Here is a 20,546-nt window from a genome sequence, read left to right as displayed (position 1 = left end):
TTAATGACCGAAAGAGGAGGGGTTTTAAGAAGTTAATACAGAGTTTTATATGGCTTAGGTAGAGGGGAGGAAAGAGGAAAAAAAAATGTAATAATAAAGGTGAGAGTAGTGAAGCAGGTATGGCAGAAAGCCAAAGTGGTGTTAGGTCATCGACACGAGTTGGTTGTTTTAATAAGTTCTAAACTGAACAGCTGATAATACAGGAACTGCCCTTTTTTTTATTGATTGTGCACGTCACTATGATCAGCACCGAAAGATCGTCTATTTTCTTTTTCCTCTACCTGTTTTTTTTTATTTATAATGTCTAACTCTATGCAGTTTATCACACGAGGAAAGTTTTAAAAAAATCACGTGTTTACACTTAATTGATGGTTCCAGCTGTGTTTTAATATAAGCTGATTTAATATGTTACGCTTATCTTCTGGTATACATGTTAATTTGCAAAACTAACGAGACTGTAAAGCTCATCGTAAAGTAATTTGTGTACGTATAGAGGTTGTAATGTGTTTATCTGTAGATTATCATCATCAATCATGTATGTAAAATAGTCTGTCTAACAGTAAAAACCTTGCAGGAAATAAGGACAAACAAAACTTGTACACGTGTAGAATTTATGTTTTAACGTATTTATCTATACGTGAAGACGTTATCTATTGTTACAATATAAAATTTCTGCGAAAAATTAAGTGTTTATCAGAAATGTACCGCATCTGTTTGCTGTATAATCTATGTAATGGTAATATAACTTATCTATCAAACAGGGAAAGGGGTCTAACTGCCGTATAACATGTTTATCTAAGCTCCTACTGCGTCGTAAAATGTATAGTTACGGTGTAATACGTATATTGCGTAACGTCTCTAGATGTTATTTATATCATCTCTCTGATACCCATTAAAAAGTGGGGAAGAATATAGATATAAATGGCGAATAATGGGTAATTTAATGTAGTGTATCAATTGAGAAATGTGGTATACACCTACCTGACCATGCATTCCAACAGGAGCAGAAGAAATTGAATCCAAACTTTCCGTTTCCGGAAGACTGTTATAGTTCCTCTGACTAGGAGCCGACACGGAGGTACCGGGGCTGTGACGTATCCAGGCATAGGAATGAGAACCGGTCGATGTCAACGGTTCAATGTTGACATAATTATCATTGTCCAACGTGGTCTTGTAAATGCGGGGATTTCTGTCGCGTGAAAGGATAACATAATCCGAATTTTGAGGAGACTGATTGATAGAGAGACGATCTCTTAAACTGAGAGTGGGGGATGTCATGGAGAACGGTTTGTGCTTCTTGTCTAAAGTACAATACTCGCTATCCGAGTGCGCTCCAATCCCATGCAACTCTTGGGTAGTCTGAGTGTTAGCGCATACTTTAACTTTACCTTTTCTTTCTAGTGTTTTCGAGGGTGAGCCGTTACCCATCCTGGGGATGGAACTCAAAACGGGGCGGATGAAATCCACGCTATCGTAGTGCGGTTCTTCTTTCTTGGAAAGCTTACTACTCTTAATGCTGCCGTTGGAGTTCATGCTGCACGCGCTAGTGGGTCGTTTAGTCAAATTAGAGGAGATCACGCTAGGTCTCAGACCTTGCACCTTCTTCTCAGTTCTGAAACTCTGCGGGAGAGACTCGCAGCTCCCTCTTACAATTCTAGGGCTCCCACCGTCGCTTAGGTTATCACCCTCGGCTGAAGTACCCCAATTCGGATGACTTGACGCTCAGAACTTTGTGTTTCTTGTCCACTTCCGCGGGTACTTTACGACCGGATGTGCTCCCCATACAGCTTTTATTCCTGTTAATGTCACCATCTTTTCCTCTTTCGTAACGCAACTCGGGACTTCTAGATTCACGCGGGGTGTGCCGCTCGTGCTGCTGCAAATACTTCTTCCAAGAGGAGGAGGACATGTGATGAAAGGCGCTGGACTCCGTCTGCATGGAGCTGTCCGTTTTCTTAACATTTCCGCTCCTGCTCAGCTTGCTGGATCCCCTTTGAGTGTCTGCGCGGCTGGTTTGAGACTTCTTGGAGCCTTCTTTGATGGAAGTGATGGAGGATGCCTTTTCTTCTTCTCGATTCGGCCTTTTCAAGCTTCCATACGGGTTATTATCCGAGCTGACGGAAGAACCAGTCAGATTGTCGTCTGTGCTGAGTTCTGCAATTGTATCGCTGATGCCACTGCTGAGAGAACTGCTGTCGTCAAAGCTGAAACAGAAAAAAAGGCAGCAAAAACAGCATTAAAAAGAATAAAAAACAGCGCGCGATCAATGCCACTGTCTATTGCGAAATTATTAATTTGTATGAGTTTCCAAACCCAAGCATATCAGAATAAAGAATTTATTGTTAAAAATAGCAAACAAGACAAGAAGCAGCGTGCAGAATGCGTTTACTAATTATTTATTACAGCTTTATTAATAAACATTAACAGCCTCTTCTCTCTTAATTGCCTGAACAACTTCAAAAATAGCGCAATACTGTTGTAGGAATAAAAATTCTGCTGGAGTGGGAGCGTATACACACTTCAAAAGCACGTTAATAAGAAAACGAGATCATTTTATTGCTGTTAAATTAGACATCTTTACGACTGAATCCTCTTCCAGTCCTTCAAACCAACTGGAAGCGATTGAAGTGGATCCGTTTTGATAAAACCAGGCCACTTATAGGAGCTTACTACATATGGTTAGCGTAGCTGCACGGGGAAGGTGACTATAAAACACACTTCTAACATAGTTTATCTTTCACTTTAGTATGTTTACCCTGTGAGAGTCAGGCCCCCTTCGTAATTAACTTATGCCTCCCTTTCGATCAACAAACCGAGTGGGTCAAAAACCGCATTGCCTAATCGATTTACCATGTAGCCGGTACATCACCCCTTTGTACACGCTGAGTCACTTTTATCTTCAATCAGGTAAGCTACTCTATCGAAAAATTCTATTAGTCATCGTTCATACAGGTGACAGTCGATATGTGTGTGTGTGCCTGTGTATAGTGGGTGGAGGTGAGTCAACTGTCTATTAATAATCGTCAGTACGCACGACCGGTCACGTGACTGGAGTGCGCTATGAGCGAACGTGACATGTAAACAATCCAGAGAGTGGCGGATCCTCACGTCGACCAACAATGTCTGCCTATAATCTGCGGATTATCATTGTCTAGCAAAGTGTAACCGAGCAAATACGCATAGAAAAAGGAACAATACCGTAGGATCGATGCTGATAAATTCTCGGGCATTATCTTAGGATACTGTGAAGTATAATTATCTAGAAATTTCAGCTTTAACCGCGCCTATCGATTAACTATAACATATACCGGAGTGAATTGTCTATAAATAAATAATTTCTAGATAAATCTTAGCTTACAGGAGCTTCTACGTAGCATATAAGATTATCAAGCGTAGGTGAGAGTAATTAGATGATTTGTATTGGCATAATGCAAGTAAGATCCGATTATCCGTGTTTAACCGACTAGTTTGAATGAGTTAGCACACATCTTAAGTACGAACATGCTAATTAAGTAACTTATCTTCATTAGGATAACGATAAAAACGTTGTTCTTACCATCCCAAGCGAGCGAGATAGCTGCAAACGTTGCCAGATAGTGCATTATCTTAAGAGAAGCTTAGCTGAAGTGGCTGATAAATCCTTTACTCGCTTTATCAAGTGTAGCTTTTAGCCTTTTATGTGGTTAAATATTTACTCACTACCAATTAATTCGCTTTTCTTGTAGCATTAACCCCCGGTAACGCCATCTGTAGATAATAAAGTCGAACCGTCCTGTCATAGGAGCGATAAACAATGCACAAATCTATGAATAGCCGAATGTAAGGAATTGACGTCACGGCCGCACTTCTTCCCATCCGGTAGCCATGGCAACCCATGCCAGGGATCCTTGACAAGTAAGCAAAGACCAAAACCGATCAAACTGTCCCTTGCCTTGTATATGGGTTACACTCGGTTAATCCGTTGTAGTAAATTCGTAGATTAAGCACCCTAAACCCGAGAGGAGGGTTGGTGGACGTATCCGGGCGCAGTGCGGATGGGGGTGAACGTTTATGTACATCGTACGGGTCACGATGACGCGTAACTCACCTGCTGTGGCATCCGTACCAGTCGTAGTAGTACCTATCGTGATACATCCTCTAAAAAACGTGCGGCATAGAGGTGTTTCTACGTCTCTACCAGGTAAGGACGAACGGCACAGACTGTGCACTTACTGACGACATGTTAGCCAGGAATCGATGCCAGTTGCAGAATGGATTCAACCAAACGCGGCAGAAGGGGGTAATGGAAGTGAAGTCGGATGACGACTGACCAATGGCTGCCCGTGACGTCACCCGGCCAGCGAAACTTTGCCAGAAACATCCCAACCCCGTCTGAACTTTGACCCCCCCGAGTGCAGCTTCCCGGTTGTAATAGATAACTAGAGGTGAAGTGACATTTACAGAAAGGGGATGGAAACACGTCACCCATGCAGTTTTAAGGTTGTTGAACTCCGCTCTTAGCAGAAACAAGAAGAGAAAAGATACACCCCGCATAGGGCATGCAGCAATTGGTTAGATGTTAGTGCGGCTCCAGTAACAATTTAAGGACTTACCCCGGGCGAGCAGCTTCCGTTTCTGCGTTTTTATTCCTGGCGGAAGAAAAAGGAAGCTTAAATGACAATCCTGCAACACATACCATAATTCTATATAGGTGTGGTGTACGGAGGATACTGTACTGTATACGGGCGTATACAACGCCATTAACTCGACTTTAAAGCGCACGTGGCACCTACACGGTAACCATTTCTTTATCTGTTGCGGTAATAAACTATTAACGACCCGTAAACAACTACATATTTTTTTTTTAAATTAGTATATAGTAAGAAAACTGTTTAGGTGGAGGAATGCAATCGATGCAATACATCAGCAGCAGCAGCAGCAGCTAAGAATGATGTTCCATCAAGTTAATGGTAGAAAGAAAGATGGAAAGAGCTCGTCGATCGCTATAGCTCTCGTTCTGTTTCTCTTTCCATCCTTGTTCATAAAAAAAACTTAACGTTATGTATGTGAAGATGTGTTAAAGTCTAAGTTGCAATTATACATAATATATACAGATGTATGAGTTACGTATTTGCATGATTGTAAAGTACTTTGCAAGTGTATTTTTTTGGTAAAACATTGTTCTGTATGTAAATTACGCATTATCATCTTGTACAGAGAATGAGATGATGGATGAGAGAATCTGTAAGACATTACACTTGTGGTTTTCATAGGCAAAAAAAAATATTACATCTTTATACAGTAAAATTTGATGTGTCATCCTTTGTTAGGCATGTGTAACGTAATGTCTCAATATACTCACTGTTTTACATAGATGCGCATTATACATCATTAATAACATACTTCAAAAATTAAATATTAAGGATGCTCTTCTGAACGAATTAACGCTTGAATCTAGAATTTTATGAATAAATCTGGTAAGATGATGCCTATCGATGGCACTCCTCTCTCTCTCTCTTGGCAACCTAAATAGGATCACGTGACAGCAGCGAATCGACCAAAATTGGAAATTAGGGAAGCGATAAAGCGAGTAGAATCAAAGTCGGTCATCATGGCGCCCGATGTAGTAATTGATTGCAGCTACGTCACCAAATCACACACCGCTAATCGTTGCCGATACTCTAAAAATCCCTTATGACAAATGGTCAGACTGAGAGTGGCGCCATTTAAAAAAGTGGTAGCTCGAAAGAAAAAAATTGGCAGAGACGGTTGCACGCGTGAAAGAACCCTAGAAAAATGAGTGAAGAGCATCTATCATCAGTCGAGTTTCTTTTACTTTTTGTTTAGTGAAGCATGGAAACAACTCTCCTACATAACACACACAGAGAAAAAAGAAAACTAACGTTGTGTTAGCGACAACCCTCTCCTATTATAGCAATTTAATCCTCGATTGCCGAAAGGAAAGTGCTAATGTAAGTGATGTTTCTGTATAAAACAGCAGTTAAGTGTACTGTGCGTTTCTTCGGATACTTACGATGGTTATCGATGGTCTTAATGTACAAACAGAAAGGGAACCGTAGCGTGACTCACGAAAACTATTATTAATGAACGTCGTGGCAGGTGATCAATCGCCGCAATTAATAGCTCGGGCCGTAAAATGCAATTTGAGTTGCGCTGCAATGATCATAAGTAGCCGATTACTCAAAGATAAACAGGAGTCTGTCAGACTGTCTATACGTCGATTGGCTTATAACTCGACAAGTTCATGCCGCAACGTTTTAGTGACGTGAAATGTCACGAATTTAATGGGCTACATGCGGGGATCGACATGCCGCATCAATTTTTGTAAAGGTAAACAGAGCGAATACAGTGTTACTGCATTAGACATCCGCATAAACTTATCACTGATGTTTTTTCTAAGTGACAAAGTCGATCGGGTGAAAGTTGCTGTTCTGTTCCTTCGGGCGGAACTAAACTGATTTATATCTCTTGAATTTTTAATATTTCCGCCTGTTCCAGAAAGTTATCCAAGTATAAGAACCTAGTTTCGAGTTTATAATTAATGCAGTGGTGTGTATTGCGTAGTATTCGAACTGTGTAATTTCTACTGTTCGACGCATGATTATGTTTGTAAATTATGGGAGTATAATGTTTTATATTCGTCGGGTGCACAAAAAAACAGTCGAGCGATATTCATTATGCAAATCAAAACGCACTCACCTATCGTCCTGAAGCACATTAATGGTCTTGACCACGTTTTCCTTGCTGCTCCTTCCTCCGCTCTTCCTAGCATACAGAGAAGCCCCACCTTCGCTCATATAACCACTAGCTATATCGTCGGGCCTCCACCCGTTTCCGGTCCTTAACATGTCACCGTCACTCATATAACCGGCAGAGATATCGAGCAATTCTATATCTGTAACGTAATCCTGCTCCAGTTTCTCTAGAGGTGTCCTCTTAACTGGAACACCGTAGATCCTAGAAGAATCCTGCGCGATCAGCCTATTCACTGCCAGCCTCGTACAAGGGCTGACGTCAGTCTGAACTCGACCCGCCGATGTCATCTTCCTGGCGCTCCACCCTAACCTGGTGTAGCCGTAGGGCGAGGCCCTAGTCAAGGGCTGCATGGGCTTGATGTTAACCATTATATCTTCGGCTTCGTCGGCTAAACTATCGGATTCTTTCACTTCCTCTTCCTTGCTTTCCTCTTTCTCCTTTTCTGCGGATGATTGGTTATCCGCAATCTCCGTCTTGCTGCACACTATAGGAGAAACCATAGCTATCGCTTGCGTAACTTCCGTCTGTTTGTCTTTACTCCGGTCAGGTTTGGGTAGGGAAGAGGACTGGTATTGATTCGAGTGTTCCACCCGTGTGCTGACGTAATTGTCGTCACGTGATCCCTTTCCGTAACCCGCATCCTGGTTCCTAACCACTTTTGTTTTTGTAGTGCCCTTGACCGCCGCCGTAGGTTTGGGAATACCGGTATTGTTAACCAAACTTTCTTCCTGGGAGCCACTTCTAGACGACTTCTCACTACTTTTCGTTGCTAGTGTGGAAATTTTCGATTGCCTCACGGGGTTGTCCGGTTGGATAGTAGTGTAGTTCTCATCTTCAGCATCCTTTGCCTTCCTCTCCTTTCCCTCGCCGCTTCTGATCTTGTTCTGCTTAGTAGTGGGTCTGGTAGAGAACTTACCATCTTTACCTGCGTATAAATCACAATAAGTACTCTCGACCAACTCGAATTTCGACATACACATTTACTCTACTCACCCGTGTACTTCTGTGGAGCTTCTTTGATGTTGGACGCCGTTTTGTTGGGTACTTTCTTTCCTAAACTTCGAACAGACTTGTCCTGGTGTGTGGAGATGGCAGGAAAGACTGGATTTTCTGGTGTGTCCGGTGTTGAGGTTAGTTTTGATTCGCTGCATAGGCTTGTGGAAGAATCACTTTTTTCACTCCTAGCCGAACTAAACCCGCTGCTGCTACTGGTACGCTTGGAGACCACACCTTTGACGTAGTAAAAAATAATAAATTTAAATATTCATATAAACTCCCCGAAACTTAATTCTAGACTTTAAAACAAATAAAAGCTTTTAAAAAAAAATAACGAAAGAATTTCGGTACGTGTAAACGTTAAAACTCTAGAACATTAGTTAATATGTAATCGCGCTCTCCTCACTAGTGACGTCATTTTATTCTACCCCGTCGTGTTTTATAGCTTCAAGAACTCAGGTAATTTCTTTCCGTCTATTCAAACAATTTACCGTAAAAACTGAGATTAGAGTTGTGAAATTAGAGCTCTTTCTGATACGGTAGAGTAGTTTTGTAATACGATTCGTGGCAAACTGCCTAAAATTTTTGCAGTAAATCCGTTAATTAGGTTATTAAAATGCTCGAAAATTCGATAGAATTACCTTTTCCACCCTCGTTCGGTCTCTCCTTCGAATTAAATAATTTGAACTTGTCCAACATGGAATGATTAGCGTTTTTCCCGACAGTAACTGTTTGATTCCTGGTTACACCAGCAGATGGCGCCTTGACTGGAAGATGAGATAGAGAAGACGAGGACGACGTCGAAGATGGCCTGCCAAAAAAGATAATTATCATTCGATAAGACTTGTTGTTAATGACTAAATTACACGATACCGCGTGTGGTCAGGGCCGTCGAGATGGGGTAGCTGGAGATTTTTTCCGGGCTCGTGTAGTTCCTATGTCTGTAAAATTAACGTTATTTCTACTAACAGAAAGTAAAACCGTTAACACTGCCTTTTATTAATAAAGAAACATTCTACGTATTTCATTTGTTCAAAAATAAATGGCTAAAGGGGCCATTCTACGCGCGGGCCCCATACAAGTTTTCGACGGCTCTGCATGTGGCATTCTCAGAGAGTAGTTGAACTCTTCTACTTGTATACCCCCTTTTAATATTGTTGTGTATCCATCTTTATATACGTGTATTCTTATTATACCGATTATATTTCCATTCTTATTGTATACACTCAGCCCAACGATAAAAAAAAGGAATCTTAATCATACCTGGATTGTGATTTTTCTATATTGGTCCGATCACGTGTCAAAACGGCCGATTTCGGCTGAGGTATAAAAGTGGATCCATGAGGTGAACCAGACCTCGAACTGTTGGTGGAAGGCGTTTTCGATGTCAAACCGGTTGAACCTTCAAAATTAAAAGAAAAAATACATAATAAATATTTACTATTAAAGTAACAACATGGTGAATATATCATTAACACAGTCGTTAAAAAGGCGCGCACGACCCACTTTTCCCCATCTGGTCCCATCAATTAATTTAATCTACATTCCTCGTTTTGTCACATGACTAACCGGCAGACATAGGGGAAACTCGTAAAAGAGCAACAGCCAGTTAATGCGGCATAAACCACTTGTACGAAGGTCAGTAGTGTATAATTAACATAAAGAAAACAACAGTGATAAAGCGGGTAACGATCAGACAGCCGTACAGCCTTCGCTGGTAACCTTGTCCCAAGGATAGTGGTAAAAAAATTTCACCAACTTACCTGAGATTACTACGGTCTCACTCATATTTAGGTATGTACAGTACAGTACGTTGGTGGGTGTTAACGCCCCGAGGCAAACTCGCGTGTTAGGAAGCATCGTACAGTAATGTCAACAAAGTTTCCCAAGCGTACAGGTACCTTTTTAGACCAGTTATCTAACTGGTCGGGTCATTTTCCGTGACGTAACCGGCCGAAACAGTTAGGAACACAATGGGCAATGGGTGGAAATTCGTGGAATTTAGACACAGGATGTCGGTTGTTCGCATGCGGGTTAACACACTGACATCTTTATGATTATTGGTATATATTTCTGTAACTGGATAGCTTTGTAAAGCGACATGTTTCTTGGCATGAGGGAAAAGGTGGTTAAGTCGTGAGTTATGGAAGAAAGAATTCTTATTCTTCTCATTTTGTTCCCTTGCTAACCGTTTCGCATCCCTGATAATGTTGTTTTGGGTGTAAGACATTATACATCGATTTGGAAACTAATTATACTTTTAGTAACGAGTTACAATCTTGTTTTCCTTATGAGCAATTTAAAACACCGCTTTCCTTCTTTAGAGGAAGCTATTATGTTAAAGTTTCTATCGATTTTCCTATAATTTCCACTTTGTTCTCAGATTTCTGTAATTTTAATGGACATTTTTATTGTCCAGACAAGTTTTCTTCTTTTTTTTGTGCGTGTGTGTTAAGTTCGTGTTTTAATCAAAACAAATTGAGTTAAATAGAAACAGTACACGTTTTGAATGCAGTTTAATAGAGAAACTTTTTAATTTAAAGAACAACAACGCAAAAACTGGAGATAAAAATTTTCAAAATGCAGATTTTTCTTTTAAAAAAAATTCCTAATTTCATGCATCGGAGAAAAATCCCAGTTAATTGCAATTTCAGGGATTTTTCTTTTAAAATTCCCTCGTTCGTCGTCTCAGAAGAAAAATCCCTATCTTATTTTAAACTTTGTGGATTTTTCTTTAAAATTATTCTTTATTAATTTCGTATTCAAAGAAAGTTTTCTATCGTAAATTAAGGATACTTCTTAAAAAAAAAAAAAAAATACTAATTGGTGCATCTGAGAAAAATCTCTGGGTTAATTTCATTTTGGGGATTTTTGAAGAAAATCCCCGAAATGAAATTAAAAAATTTAAAGTAAGATAGGAAAAATTCCTATCTTACTTTAAATTTCATAAATTTTCTTTTAAAAATATCTTTCATTATATTCGTATTCAAAAAAAATTTCTGCCTTAAATTATATTTCAAGGATATTTCATTTAAAAAATTCCTAATTTGGCATATTCGAGGAAAACTCCCGCTTTACTCTAAATTTCGAGGATTTTTCCCTAAATGTATCAAAATATGGCATTTTTTTAAAATTAGAATCATTATCTATCGCTCAAATGGCTCGCTGACATCTGTTTAAATTTTAATTTAACGATAATGAGTTCAGAAAATTCAAATCTGAGAGTCTGGATAACATTAAAAAAAATCGAACAACAACGACTCAAAAATCTCTTCAATTTAACTTTAATTTTTGGATGATTTTTACATTGCGACTTACACAAATATTCGTGAAAAAAGTCGGAAAATTTTTATTATTTATTCTTTAAAAAATTCTACATAAAAACATATTTTAAACACAAATTAGAACCGAAAAAATATATTTTAGTAGTAGTCAAAAAATTCAATTTTTTAAACGCAATTTTATCGCATTTCGAGATGCAAATTCGAATTTAATATTTTTTAAAATCCAGCAACAATCAATGCAGCTTTTTTATGTGTTGAAAAATAAAAATTCCAATAATAAAACGTTTACTTTTATCCCCGTCAGATGGCAGAACAATTCTCTCACCTTTTATCGTTTTTATCGATCAGTTTTCTCAAGAAGAAAACAAAAGAGGAAGAAGAATAAGAAAGAAAGAAAGAAAAAAAAAATATCCTGAAAAATCTACAACACAAAATTGATCGCTACGGACAACAATTCAACTCGCACCATTACCAATTTTTAATTAATTAAACGTACAAAAACCGTATATTCTAAAGCATCCATCACTATGGCATCCATTAATTCTTTAGAGAAATTCATAAATTCGTGGAAAATTATACGTCCTCTCGCTCAATCTCTCTTCCAGCAATTTTTTACAATTTTTTCTTGATGATAGGAAATTAAAATAACTACAATTATAAGCAAGTTTGGAAGATTATTAGATGTTTTTTTTAAGAGGGTACTAGTAAAATATGAATGTATTACATGTCATTACTCACTGTTCATCGTTATTCTGTCTGGAAAAAAATTTATATATAAATTTCTTCTGTGAAAAGGGTTTCTTTTTATTTCCCAGTTCAAAGATCATTCGTTTCCTGTTTGATAAACTAAAACCGCAAACCGTTTCTGAGACCTTATATGAGCACAAAGCACAGAAAGATGTCGACAATATGTATCTTGTATCCCCTTCTCGAGTTATCAGTAGTTTAAACTGAATGATTTTGCTGCGTTGAAACGTCATTTGTAGGAATATTTCCCTTTTCCAATAGCCCTTCTTTCTCCTTGTTTTTTTTTTATCATATAAATGAAAATATAAATGAAATCATTGGGATATCAGTATATATCTTAAAAATGTATTTCTTGTGTTTTCCATACATAATTAATACTGTCTTTTGTTGGAATTATAGAACTATGTATATTATTTAAGATATATTTAATAAATTTCTTAAAATATTTCCTTAACGACGATTGTTTCCTCTGTTGTGTAATTTAACCCTTATTTTGTATCTTGTTACTTGTATAATAGGGAATTTTTAGTTAAAGTTTCTCTTCATTGTATTAATTTTCAAATTATTTCTATAGTTAGGATGCATTTAACGATATTTCCCCATCTAATGAGGAAATATCGTTAAATGCATCCCCATCTAATGGGGAAATATATCCTACATGTAGAAATATTTCGAAAATTGATACAAGAAAATATCAGTTAGATTTAGGGATATTTTCTTGCTTAAATTTTCTCAACTCTCCTAAATTTTTCAGGGAATAATCTCTAAGATTTGGGGATATTCGGATAATTTATGAAAATATAAATTAGAAAATATCCTTAATAGCTTGAGGAATCTTCTTTTATATATATTTTTTATGGGATAATTTCTGAAGTTTGGAATATTCTAAAAACGTTTGAAGACATACACTTCCTAAAAAAATATTATTGAAGTAACACGAATAATAAACTACTAAATACAATTTTAAACGTATCCACAATATCCCTAAATTTCAGAGAATACCCCTCGAAAAATTTTTAAAATATCCTAAATTAACCGGGAATATTTTCTTATTTATATTTTCCGAAATTCTTAATAATTAAATATTTGAATAACAACATATTTTGTTGATAAAAAATTCCAAAAATACAATAAATTTTTAACAGCTAAACATATACAGAATGTTTAAAATTCTCTAAATTTCCCTAAATTTCAGGGATAATTTCCCGAAATCTTAAAAAAATCCCTGTATATGTTCAGCTATTAAAAATTTCGTATTTTTAGTTATAATTCAAATATCTAATTAATATATATTAATTATACCAACGAATTTCTGAATTTTTCTTCTAAAAGGCATAAAATATTTTAAAAATTAATTAATTAATGCACTTACTAAAATCGTTCATTCAGTCTTCTTTTTTTGTCGTGAAATCGTTTGATATTTGCTTTAATTTTTATTTAATATAAAGAGATTTTTATCGAATTAATTCGGAAGATGTTTAAAGAAGGAAACCAACTCCGTGACTCACTCCAACGTCGTCTGACTCGGTCACGTGCATCTACACAATTATCGTCTGCTTTCTCTTAATTAATATTAAGAATTTTAACTATTTCCTCCAAGACAGAAGCCATTGACTATTTTTTCCACGATTTATTTCCAACTCGGCGTATTTTTAACGCAAAACTATCGAATTTTAAACCAAATTAAAAATCATGACGTTCGATCACGTGATGAGAGCCAATACCGATTACAGTCTGTTCGCGTTATTTTTAAACTGGCGTTTGTCAAATTATTTCGGTTATATTAATGTTAATAATAAAAATAGGAATATAGTTATATGTTAAAATTTCTGTAGAGTACGAAAAGAATGGCGTATCACGTGACTAAGTAACAAAGCCCTTAGTAATTATTATAAGGAAACTTTTAAAATTTTTAATAAACGATAATTCCCTAGTGAATATCAATTTTGGGCATTTTTAAAGTTAAATTATTAAATTTTAAATCAAATTTTAAAACCGTGACGTCAGATTACGTAACGAGAGCCAATAACGATTGCTGTCCGTTCGGTTATTTTTAAACTAATTTCTACCGTCAAATTTCAATAATATTAATATGATAATTAAGAATGTTATTAAAGTTAAAATTACTGATAATTTTTTAAACAATAGCGTGTCATTTTGATTCCAGAAATAAACTCAAGTTTTAATTAATATGAAACATTTTAACAATTTCCTATCATATAAAAGCATCAGGCTATTTGTTTTCCTCAAATTTCTTTTAATTTTATGCATTACTAACGTAAAAAACGAATTTTACATCAAATTTAAATTTTGACGTAAAGTCACGTGACTACTATAACGCGTCACATGAATAATATCGTCTGCTCGTGTTATTTTTTCTACCACTTTATTAATAGTAATTTTGATAAAATTAGTATTAGTAATACAATTAAAGTATTAATTAAAGCTAAAATTGCTTTAAATTCTTAAGTTAGTAAAATTCTACTTGAATCTACGAATGAATTCCGTCCGTCTTCTTTCTAATTAATTTAAATTGATATAAATGTTGCTTCTTTCCTTGTTTAAATATTGCCAGACTCGTTAGCAGTATTATTAAAGTAAATTAAATCGAATCCTAAACAGATAGTCCACGGTCACGTGACTCTGGGTAAACAAACTCGCTCGCAACTCTGCTAAATACGATGGTCGCCTTCTAAAATTATTTTCTGCTTTAGACATGTTTGTGTTTGTTATATGTATATGTATTTCCTACTATAAAAAGGTTCTGAACATCATATGTGATGTATTTCCTGGTAAACATTGCTTTACGATGCAGTTTATAATTTAACAAACATTTTTCCTTTGTGAAATGTCCTTAAATTGCATTCCCTTCAAAGCTACAAGACTAAACGTGTAACAAAATGCATCCTCTTTTAATTAAAATTACAACAGCTTAAAATAATTAAACCAAAAAAAAAAAAAAAAAAAAACACTTGAATAAATTTAAATTTTAAAAATCTTGACGTTATAACGGACTTCAACACTTTTTACATTTAAATTTATATTATAATTAAACAAGTCTTTTAATTAAAATCAAAAACATCTTAAAACAATTTACTAAACAAAAATTACTGCATACGTTTAAAATTCAAATTTCAAATATTCTAACGTCACAACAGACTTCACGATTTTTTAAAAAATTTAAATTTAAATTGCAATTAAACGATGTTTTTATATAATTTTAATCCAAATTATAAAATTTTGAGTAATTTTAAAATGCAAATAATAATAATAATAATAATAACAACAACAACTCTCCCATGGTCACCACCTGGTCGTGGTGGGAGAGCCCAGTAATTTTACTGATCCATAGGGCAATGCAGGCTGGAGCACAAGCTCCTGGTAGGGACACCCATGCCAGTAAGGTCTATGGGGAGAAATGAAGCTAAGAGTGACCACACACCCACATTCTGTGGAGATACGTATCATAGTAGTAACCAGATCTAAATGTGATACCGGCTCGGACGTCGCCCGGGTTAACAAGGTCAGCGTTCGTGAGTTAGGCAGAGGCTCACGTTCGAAAAATAGGCCACAGTCTCCCTTGGTTACCGGTGGCGAAAGCAGCACCGGCCCAAGCATGGCTACTGCAATGCCCTCAACAAATGTGAGGAACCAACCCAGCCTTGGTGTTTCTGTGGCAATGCATCCACAGACCACAAAGGCTGGAAAACCACGCCAACGGATGAAATGGACAGTAGAAATGAACGAGTTTATCATCCGTACTTATTACACGATCACAAAACTTGAAACAAACATGACAGCGTACAGACAACAACTACACCATAAATTCACACAACAATATCCTCACCTCACTGTCACTGAACAAAGGGTTGTTGATCAAAAAAGAACAATTATACACAACAACCTTATTCCACAAACAATACTTGAACTTATCAAACAACAGGTTGCTAATCAAATATATCAACAGACAGAAACATCTAACATTAATGAAGATCATGTAACCTGTCAGGATAATCCAGCAACAAGCATTGATAATAACACACATACAACAATTACCACTAATGATACTACAGATACTTCCTCGTCCATCACTGATAACATAGACATAGATTTAGTTAATACGCTCTCACTTATATTTCAGGAAACACTCACTAAATATACAGACACAGATCCCACACAAAGACCACGAATACCAAAAATCAACACGTCGAAGGAAGTAGAAAAAACACTAAATTATGTAAACACTCACTTACTACCACACTACATTCATTCAATTTCTACACTCTCAGACATTCATACATTAGTTTATGCTGGGGCAGTCACAGTAGTGACACATCACGGACTGAAAGTACAATCACAGACAAATACACAGAAAACACAATTCTATCACAAGCCTGCCTGGCAGAGAAGAATAGAAACACAAATAAATGACATTAGACAGCAATTAGGCAGGCTGACACAATACACTAAAAACAACATAACACCCAAATTAAGGAAACAGCTCAAAAACATTTTCAAGAAAATAAAAACACACACAAAACATGAACATCACAACACACGCATTACAGAATACATTGATACACTAAAACAAAAACTTGCTGCCAAAGCACGTAGACTCAAACGATACAAAACATGTACACTACGAAAACAACAAAATAAATTATTTACAAACAATGAAAAACTCTTTTACAGACAAATTAATAACAAAGCAAACACTGATACACAGCACAGTGGCACACCAACAGAAGAAGAACTCGCAACATATTGGTCTTCTCTTTGGTCCAGTGCTGTCACGCACAATGCTGATGCAGGCTGGATCGAGGAGGAGAACAGAAACTTGCACAACATACCAACTATGCCCTGTGTTGAAATAAACATACATGATTTCCAATACACTGTTAACAGAACACACAACTGGAAGACACCTGGTGTAGACAACATTCACAATTTCTGGTACAAAAAGTTTACATCACTGCACCAGGAACTAGCTAAACACCTAACACACATCATCATCAATCCACAAGACATGCCAAATTTTCTTACTCAGGGCATCACCTACATGAAACCTAAAAACAACAATACCACAGACCCCACACAATACAGACCAATTACATGTCTTCCAACACTCTACAAATTATTGACATCCTGTATTGCAAACAAAATATACAAACATATTGAAAAACACGACATTCTAACGGAACAACAAAAAGGTTGCCGTAAAAATCACAAGGGATGCAAAGAACAGTTACTCATAGATTCAGTCATTCTACGGCAAGCACACAAACAACACAGAAACATACACATGGCATATATAGACTACAGAAAAGCATTCGACAGCGTTCCACACAGTTGGCTGCTACATATTTTACACATGTACAAAATACATCTATCACTCATTGCATTCTTTCAAAACACTATGCAGCACTGGAGAACAACACTACATCTCAGGATTAGTAACACTTCCATACAAACAAAGCAAATTTTTATTAGGCGAGGAATTTTTCAAGGAGATTCCTTGAGTCCTCTCTGGTTCTGCTTAGCCCTGAACCCATTATCCAACATGTTAAACAACACGCAATATGGTTACAATATCAGACATGAAAAAACAACACAGTTTACACTGTCACATCTCATGTACATGGATGACATAAAACTTTATGCATCCACACAAAAACAACTTCATCAACTCCTACAAATCACACATTCATACACCAAGGACATACAAATGGAATTTGGCTTAGATAAATGCAAATCACTTCACATAGAAAAAGGAATCCTGAAGAAAGAAGATTTTGCGCTTGGAAATGGAGACGTAATTGAATCCATGGAAGAGGGCGAGTTCTACAAGTATTTAGGATTCCAACAGGCCAACCTAACAGAACATACACAAATAAAGCAAAGATTAATTAAAGAATACCAAAGTAGGTTAAATGCTATTCTCAGAACACAGTTAAATGCAAAACATACAGTCAAAGCAATAAACACATATGTCATTCCAGTACTTACATATTCTTTTGGAGTTATACATTGGACTCACACAGATCTCGAGCAACTCCAAAGGAAAACAAGAACTACACTTACTAAGCATAAACAACATCATCCTAAATCCGCCACAGAAAGATTAACCCTTCCACGTAAAGATGGCGGACGTGGCCTGATTGACATAGTTAACCTTCACTACAAACAAATACAGTCACTGTGAGAGTTTTTCTACAAAAAACAAGAAACATCACAATTACATAAAGCAGTAACTCTAGCAGACTCAAATAACACACCATTAAACTTACACTCATATCATATGGACACAACGCAACATATAAAAAGCACAGACACCATTAAGCAATCGTGGGCTTAAAAGGCACTCCATGGCAGGCATCCTTACGATCTGGCCCAGGATTTTGTTGACAAAACTGCGTCAAACAGCTGGTTAGCTCGGGGATGCCTCTTTGGGGAGACGGAAGGATTCATGATCGCCATACAGGATCGGGTCATAAATACTAAAAACTACAGAAAACAGATACTCAAAGATACAACACTCACAAATGACACATGCAGAAAATGTCACGTCATGCCAGAAACTATACAACACATCACCTCTGGTTGCAAGCTCTTGGCACAAACAGATTATTTACACAGACATAATCAAGTAGCAAATATAATACACCAAGAGCTTGCAAGGAAACACAAATTAGTAGACATCCACGAACCGTACTACAAATACATTCCACAGACAGTATTGGAAAACAACACGCACAAAATGTACTACGACAGAGCCATAATCACAGATAAAACAATTTACCACAACAGACCAGACATCACACTCATTGACAAACACAATAAAATCACATACATTATAGACATATCCATTCCAAACACTCACAATATACAAAACGCATGCACTGAAAAAATTAGCAAGTACACAGAACTCGCCCAGGAAATAAGGCATCTGTGGAGGATGGATAGGGTGCTTATTTTACCTGTTGTTCTCTCCTCTACAGGTGTCATACCACACACACTACACAAAAGCCTGGGCACATTACAATTGAATAGAAACACATACATCACACTACAGAAGGCCACTATATTGAATACATGTCATATTGTGAGAAAATTCCTGAATACAGACACATACACTGATACACTTCTTTAATTTCTGTTTTGGTTACTATGCCTTGACTTTGGTCCGGCATAGTACACAGCCACCGGTGTTAACTGAGTATATCTCACTTAACCCAACATAATAATAATAATAATTTGTGAATAATACAAACTTAAAAAAGAAAATGACGTCATTAACATATGAGTAAATCGTGTTGCCACAGCAACCGCTTTTTTTTCGTCTGCTTTTAGAAACTTTCATTTAACAATGAAACTTCTAGCTGATAGAAATTACAAAAAATTCTCACCGGAATAATTATAATAATAAAGCCAATAATCAATCATGATTAAAAAACTTTTGGACAAATACAGGATATGACGTCAGGTAAGGACGACATAGCAGACAAATGACTCAGTGTGGAATGTCACAAAAACACTTCCCACTTCTCAAAAGAGAAAATTTCGTAAATTTTAATATTTATAGCGATTAAGTGCAAAATATAATATAAAAAAATACGCCGAAGTAATGACAAATCTGATCATGTGACGTCAAATGTTGATAAACAATCCGGCTGGCAACACTTATCGTCCCGGCTGGCAGATGTTTCAAATTGTTTCCCTGTTTTATCTCTTATTATCGGTGTTTAAACTATTTCAACCGTTAAAACAAAGCTTTTTTAATCGACCCTGCAGAGAAAATTCAAGGCTATCCGAAAATGAAATTTCTTAGCTTCATACACAAATCTAGTGTGTTATAACACTAAAATGTTGTATTTAGCGGACGTGTTTAAGAAACACAACGGCACAGCAGTGTGTGTTTCTAGTAAGGCATAGCATAAGAATCAGCAATACTTGGAGGAGGAGAGAAATGGCATTTGCTGGAGCGAAGTCTCCAAATTTGCCAACGTAACAAGCTAAAAACCGGTCTGACGCGTGCCACGCGCATAATACTCTATTAATTTACATTCCGTGAAAATAAAACAGACAATGAAACGAAAGTAAAAGGGAAAAAAGCGCTACTAACCATGATAGTAGAAGACAGGGTTCACAGGTCGACATCTCTGACCTCGTGACATGAAACTACATGGATTCGGGGTATATACTATGTACTTACCATAGACAAGGTGAGTACTTTCGTCAACCGCATGAGGACCTATAGGTTACCTAGGCGACAGGGGGTAATAAATTGGAGACAGACAGTCCGGAGACACGAAAGGGTAGGGAGCGGAGCGCTACACCCAGGCGCTACAGACGGCATGACGGAACGGAAAACGTAACATGGTTGCCTAGCGACCGAGTTCAAGATCGGTCATTACGACCGTGGGGGAGGGAAGCTGGGTGATTGAGGTGGGACCTGAGAAAGATCATAAAAATGTTAGGTGGAGATTGGGATGGGGAATAATAGACGGTGAGAACAAACGTTTGCTCTCGTTCTCAAAACAACCCCAAATATCGGATATTTACACAAGTATTTAAGCGTGTTTCCACTAGGATTATGTCTCCGGGATGTAAACTCAGTTTGGTTTATTGGGATTCTCGAAATAAATTCCTAGCGATATCCGAAATTAAAATCGTATCTGCTTTCTTTGCCCCCTCTCCTCAGCGCAATTCCTTTCATAGCAGAAAATCGGGAACAGAAATAAAAAAAGTGGGGGAAAAATTCGC

At 36.9% G+C, this 20,546-nt stretch overlaps 1 protein-coding gene across 1 annotated transcript in view; it reads right to left on the bottom strand.

Annotated features, from left to right (window-relative positions):
* The window catches only part of LOC136970384 (neuron navigator 2-like), a 63,617-nt gene that overhangs the window by 22,636 nt on the left and 20,435 nt on the right, over window positions 1-20,546 (bottom strand). Inside the window, 7 exon segments of the mRNA XM_067264821.1 lie at window positions 982-1,688; window positions 1,690-2,204; window positions 4,593-4,628; window positions 6,700-7,681; window positions 7,750-7,986; window positions 8,394-8,563; window positions 9,016-9,154. Of these exon segments, the coding sequence (XP_067120922.1) occupies window positions 982-1,688; window positions 1,690-2,204; window positions 4,593-4,628; window positions 6,700-7,681; window positions 7,750-7,986; window positions 8,394-8,563; window positions 9,016-9,154 (2,786 nt within the window).

The sequence above is a fragment of the Centruroides vittatus genome, unplaced genomic scaffold, assembly GCF_030686945.1.
Source record: "Centruroides vittatus isolate TY-2023 unplaced genomic scaffold, ASM3068694v2 contig_193, whole genome shotgun sequence".
NCBI classification, from domain to species: Eukaryota; Metazoa; Arthropoda; class Arachnida; order Scorpiones; family Buthidae; genus Centruroides; species Centruroides vittatus.
Note: the sequence above shows the minus strand (reverse complement) of the source record. Positions and strands in the feature narration are given on the sequence as shown.